We start from the raw sequence: 6,962 nt of genomic DNA on the forward strand, positions 1-6,962 counted from the left end.
GCTTCTTTAATTTCTATCCTACATGTTCACGTTGTACAGACTTCATTAACAAGGGAGTGCTCCTTACACTCAAAACTGTTCAAGCAGAGTTATGAGATAAACGAGTGAAATAGATACTACAAAAGTTTTATGGTCATCATAACAAAATGGTTGACCGATACGATTCGTCTGTTTCATAACTCACCAGTGTAGCCGCCTGGTCTGTAATTTTACCGATTGTGACATTTTACTAAGTGTGAATTCGCATGGCGGGTGATGCGTGCATAGCAGAAGACGCTTACTCTGTCGACGCAACCGGTCTCTCTCTTTTTGGAGTTCATACGATTTCCCCTGTTTTTGTTTGTGCCCTTCATTTGTCTCTTTTTACTCGATTTACGAGATTTGAACATCGGTAAACTACCGTCGCCTTAATTTTCCTAAAACAAATTCGGACAATTCTACCATAGAATTGATTCTAACAATTTTATCTTGGAACAGTTCTATGGCAGAATTTTTTGACGCTCTGAAGAGATGTTCAAACTGATCCCAACTGTTTAGTTGCGTCCCAATAATTTGTAGCCGGAGGCATATACTGCCATAGCCGTATTTGGCACAACTGAGATGGTCAAGGACTGGAATATTCGTCACAAACATTATTTGATTGATCAAAGTTAATTACTTCATATTAATACAGCTCAAATAACGACGGACGAATTTGTTTCTCTAAAAAAGTGATTCAAGTTAGTTTGCCGTACAAATTGAAAACATACTTATGCTTGCTTTTCTATTATATTTTCTATCGAAAATCGGTGCAGAAAAGAATACCTGATTACTTTGAAGATAAAACTACATCTGTAATTTCATATACCTACACCTAAACTATTATTTCCAAGATTTTCAACAAAAAGAGGGTATTAGAGACAGTTACCATTAGAGATGAAAAACCAAAACCTCCTGATTGCTCTTGTGCATATTCCATATACAAATATAGTCCCCTGGGTCATGTTATAACTGTTGACATTAGCATCGTAAACAATGAACAACTTCAAGAGTTGTTAGCCAAAGACCCGAAATATCTAATTTCAAAACCCATCAACTGGAAGAAAAACTTTAAGTTACTGATGGATGCAGTTGAGGACTATGCCAGAAAATTGCTAAAACGCGATCCAAATTGGTAAACTACTGTCGCCTTAAATCTATACTTTCATTTGATGTAAATAATTTTGTTCTTTTGTTCTTCTTTTAAGCTTTACAAATGGCTGGTTTTTTTAATGGACTAGTACATCAATTGTATGAAGAATAATATGAGCTGTTATTAGAAATTTCTTATAAGGAAATTGATACGGATCTTTATATGACAAAAGCTACGCAAAACCAAGGCTTATATCATATAGGTTGTAACAAGTAGTGAAATATTTATCATTTAATTGATTAAAAAGTTAAATTACACATCTTACTGCAAAATGGTGCATAGTTGGAGATTTTTTTCTGCATATCATTAGTATATATCAAACTGACGCATTTGGTTTTATTCATACATTCGTGTAATATGATTAATTTGGAAAACTGTTCATGTTTGCAATTGCAAAGATTACGGAAATATGCATTATGCAAATTTTAGGTTTTGAGGAAAATTTAATGTATTCGTGGTAGATAGAAAGTATTTGAACTTTGAATGTTATTTTGGTGCTGTTTTGAATTGCCCATAAACTATTTGTTTTCTTCCTATATACCCAAAATTGTTTTAGGTTAGAGCTTTTCTAGAGAAGTAAAATCCAGAAACGCGCTGACTTGGTTGACAATAAAGAGAAATGCGTCTCATAGATGACTGCGGTTATGTTCAATCGTTGTAACCACAGTCGTGTCCTCTTATTCTATTTTACGACTATCAACGAATGCAACCTTTGACCGAACTATTACTTGTAATGAGCAACATAACGGGTACCACTAATTGATTCTGGTTTCTACTTAAGAACAGATCCTTAAAGCTCTATCTCTGGAATAATTTTGGACAGCTCTATTTATTCATTCATTTTTTATGCCTTTATTTATTGCTTAATTTGATCTTATTTCAAACAAAATATTCTCTACATTGTTCCTGACCTGTTCCATATCCACTAGAACTGTTCTTCATCATTATCAAAGAGCTGCTCTAATTACCGTCATTTAGAACTGTTCTCACCTTAAATAGTTTCTGACAGTTCTACTATACAACATATTTTGACAGTTCTACTCTAGAACAGATCCTGACAGTTCTGACGAGAGGTTAGAACTGATCCTAACTGTACAACCATGAAGGAACATTATTTTGACTAAATACAGTTTTTATTTGATAATGTCAACAGTAAATCAATCATCAGTAACGCAAAAAAAACATAATTATTTCAACAACAATAATAAAACAATAATATATTTATATTACAACAATCATGATTTTATACAAATTTCATGTGAAATGAGTTACAAAAATAAGAAGTTTTTAACTTTCAATATGCTCTACCATACACAATGTATTTAACAGTGATAAAAATGTGAAAGTATCATTTATTTAACATTGTTGAGATTTCAGCTGACGGACTGCCGACACAGGTACGCATTCGACTAGTGTAACAGAAAAAAAGAAATGAAAAAGTAAACTTAGGAAAGTGAAATAAGTTCGACAAACAAGGCAAATAAAGAAAATTATCCTAATAGAACATTATCATAATTAGGCAACTAAATCACAACATATAGAATTTCAACACCAATTATATAGTCGGAAAACATTTAACATTTGGTAAATCTATTACAAATTAAATATATGTACTTGATAATGCATCAAAGCAGTAGTGTGAAATAGAAGCAACTTACTTGTGTTGTATTCAAAGTCATCAAACTTAATCGTGAATTTTACATGATTTTTAAAACAAGGGAAATAACCTTGGTATTCACAATGAAATTCTAGTCTTCTTACAATATTTATATAAAATTTTGAACAACTCCTATATCTTAGTTTTCAGCGATCATATTATGCATTATGGTCTTTCCATTCATAACAAACACACAAATCATATATCGTACAAATGAAACAAAAAACATGCAAAATCAATAAAAATCCATTCATCCTTTACAAAATTCTTTGTAGAATATTCACCATAAACAGTCTAACGAAAATCCAATTATGGAATGGCTGTATTTCTTGAGATATCTACATTTGATAATAAACAAACTATTAGAGGATAACTTGTTGGCAAATGAGCAATATAAGTTACTTTGGTATATAATTTTCTAATTCTTATTTTTATTTTTGCTCATTTAATGTGTAAAAACATCAATAATACTATATAAGTTATACATGGTTGACATACGTTGGTATTCTAGTACAAGAGATAATATGCATTCGAATTGGAAAGATTTTAGTGTCAATAAAAATGATGTCTTATTTTTTCTACAATTCTAATGTGATATTGAATCTGTTATCTAATCCAATTTTTGAAATGTGTCATGCAATCCATTTTTTATCATAAATGTGTTTTGCACCCTTTATACAATGTTGTATTTACACCTTTTGTATGTAGATATTCTCCCAAATATTTTGACTTTAATTATATAGATTGTGAGCTGTTCCAGAATTAAATGCAAAAGGGGAGGGCATGGGAGGCATTTTTTAGACACCAATCACCCATAAAATTTTCATTTTACTGATAACTCTTACAAAATTATAAGGAAAATGCAATCACCCACAATTTATTGATTTGAGTTCCTCCCACCAATTTCACCACGATCAATTTAGGAACAGCCTGGACTTGAGCTTCGTTAAAGTGAAACGATTAATATATGATTTTCTATGTTTTGAGAAATGGAGTTATTAATAAAACTTTCTTGTAAGCTGTAGAGCTTTAACAGATTTATCAAGATTTTTAACCTATGTAAGGAATGTATATTGTTATTTATAAAACATTGTACCATCATTAACTTCCTTAAATACATTCAATAAAAAATCATGATATTCTTATTAACTTAAAACACCAAGTATTATATTATGTAAAATGTTAAATTTCATAAAATATTCCTTCCTTTGAAATATTTTTTCAACGGGTTTGAAACAAACAGGAAAAATGATGATTTATTTGTCCAAAAAATGGAGTTTGCTTTGCGTCCTGTGCACTTGATCAATTGCTTATTTGCATTAACAATTATGAATACAAATATTTGTTATTGAGATAGATTTCATTATTTTTTGTGTTATGATTACATTGGTATATCTATCAGTGATTTGATATTTAGTAAATGTAAGGGACTTCTTCTGTGTGGGTATTTTTAGTTATTTGTATTTGCCAGTTTTCAACCTTATTTATTCTCCTTATATCAACTCTAAAATTAATTACACTTAAAGGTAAACAAATCAAAAGTACAGATATCACGCATGAATTTCTTTGACTGTGCAGATTATAAACCTATCCCGAACCGAAGAAATCGGCGATTTTAGCACTAACACAAAAGACATATTTTTACAAATGCAATGTTTCATCTTCTTCATGAACATGCCGTAAAGCCATAGCAATATCATCATTCGGTATTTCAGTGGTCTCACTTACTTCATAGGCTCTGCTTCTCAATTTTCGACGTGCCATGACAACAGCAACTCCAACTAAAGCTCCAAGGAACACCGCAGCTACGCAACCAATAGCAATATAAAAAGCACTGGTTCCGAGGAATGTATCATAGAAATCATTCCCTATAGCCTGTTCAGGTGTGTCCCGATTAAATATTTGAACTATGGACGGATGAAGATGGTTTGCTGAGGTTGATGCTATTTCCACTTTTTCTGTTGCATAAGTATATGGCGTTGATGCGATGGTAGACGGAAACGTTTTAAGGTCTAACGTTGAAGACAAAACGAGCGATACATCATAGAATGAAAACGATGTTGATAATACGGTAGGACTTGTAGTAATTAGGCAATTTTCATTTAATTTTAGATTTTTCAACAATGTGCCCTGCAATTTTGGAGGTGCCTCACATTTTCCAATTAAATTAAGTCTCGGCATGCTGTCTCGTATCAACATAAGAGGACAGTCACAATGAACAGGGTTGTCATCTAATGATACAAATTCAAGAAAGCGGATTGTTTCAAAGAAGTCATGTGGCAATGTTTGTATTTTGTTTCCAGAGATATCCAGTCTTCTGAGAGATCGGGCATTTCTAAATAAACGACCTGGAAGATGTTTAATTTTATTTCTTGCAATATTAAGATCTAATAAACTTGTTTGGTCAAATAAGGTATCACCTGAAAGATACACGAGTTCATTATCGTTTAGAAATAAGTCTGTAAGCATGAATTGATCTCTGAAAGCATTTTCATCAATAAAATTTAATTTATTGTTTCCCATGTCTACTTTTTCCAAAGACTTTACCCCTTCAAATGTTCGGTTTGAAATATTCCGAAGTTGGTTGTGACTTACGTTAAATGCTACTATAGTATTCTGTGAGGATTTGAATAAGGCATCTGGGAGGTTTGTAATATTGTTATATGATAAATCTAATACCGTTAGCGATAAAAGTGACATTAAAGTATCGTTGTTGACTTCAATCAGTTTTGTCCGACTCAAGTTTAAAAACCGTAAATTTTTAAAGCCAATAAACCAATCAGCCGATATTCGATATAATGTACTTCCAGAAAGATCTAGTGTGTCGACTTGGGACTCAGACTTCGGCAAGATGAGATCCTCAATGTTATTTAAAGACAAATGTTTCAAGCTCTGTTGTTTATCGAACAGATTTCTAGGTAGTGATTTGACGCCATCTATCATAACAGTCACTAAATTAACAGGCATTTTTCTATCGTCATTCACGGTCGAATGAAATAAGTTGGTCGGTAATGTTTGCATCTTTTCAGTATGTATAGTGACAGATTTCAATATAGTAAGCCCGCTAAATGTATTCTCGTGAAGACTTTCAACGTTCGGTGCATTCAAGTAAACATCTACGAGCGTATCAATTCCAAAATTAAGCAGTTTTTCAGGAATACGTGTAGCTGTTTTAAAATTCGTGTGTAAAGTTTTTAATTTCAGATGACTAAATATGTTTTCACTGACTTCTTTACTACCAAAAACGATAGACATATCATTCAATCCTTCCAAATTATCAAACGTGTTCTCTTCAAATGTCTTTGCATGTATCCCTATCAGTTTGTGTAACTGTTTCAAATGTCCAAATGAAGTACTGTCAACCTTCTCCAATACATTTCCATCAAGGTTGAGTACATTAAGCTGGGAGGCTGTTGACAAGGATCGAGGTGGAAGATATGTTATGTTGTTATATGAAAGGTTCAGATCCGCAAGATATTCTGTGAATAGTTTTAATCGTTCCAAATCTTCACTATGAATGTCGTTGTAAGATAAATCAATCACTTCTATCTCGCTTGGAAGTGTACCTGGAATCGAAGTTAGACCACGACTAGAACAATTAGCTGTGCATAAAAACCTTCTGTGGAACTTGATAACATTACACTCGCAAGGCTCACAAACTTCACATGAATGTACAGTATACAGGTTCAATGCCAATATAAATAACAACCTGTACATACTGCCTGTATCCTGAAATAGAAAAAAATACCAATGAATCAAGTGAAGTTTTCAATTACATAAACGTGCAATGCCGTTTGCATTGCGTACGACATGTTTTTGCTAGTAGAACATCATGTACGCTCGAGCCTAAATGTTAAAGAAGACAAATGCATGAAATGTTCGGTTACGCGAATCCTAGAAGATGTATTGACTTGTTTGAGAGGTGTGAAACGGGAAATATTGCATACACATCCATACCATAACATCTAATGTCCTATGGGGTTTTTGCTCTCGGCCGACAAACTTTTCCCGTACATAGCTCCCTTATAATGTAAATCAGCAAAAATAAATGTCATTCCAGACCTGCATGTCAAACAGAAACTCTTGTTTTACTCTTAATCATTTGTGAACAATCAGTTATAAGTGTGATGTTTA

General features: G+C 32.6%; 1 protein-coding gene across 1 annotated transcript; it reads right to left on the reverse strand.

The window, feature by feature from the left end:
- Positions 1-4,469: 4,469 nt before the first annotated feature.
- LOC127738424 (leucine-rich repeat and immunoglobulin-like domain-containing nogo receptor-interacting protein 3) lies at positions 4,470-6,545 on the reverse strand. The gene is made up of 4 exons (XM_052249670.1): positions 6,053-6,545; positions 5,420-5,779; positions 4,982-5,176; positions 4,470-4,759 (listed from the first exon to the last, which is right to left on the reverse strand). Exons 1-4 carry the CDS (start codon positions 6,543-6,545, stop codon positions 4,470-4,472), a joined length of 1,338 nt encoding a protein of 445 aa, XP_052105630.1.
- Between the last annotated feature and the right edge of the window lie 417 nt (positions 6,546-6,962).

Source organism: Mytilus californianus, unplaced genomic scaffold, assembly GCF_021869535.1.
Source record: "Mytilus californianus isolate M0D057914Y unplaced genomic scaffold, xbMytCali1.0.p SCAF_1, whole genome shotgun sequence".
In the NCBI taxonomy this organism is placed as follows: Eukaryota; Metazoa; Mollusca; class Bivalvia; order Mytilida; family Mytilidae; genus Mytilus; species Mytilus californianus.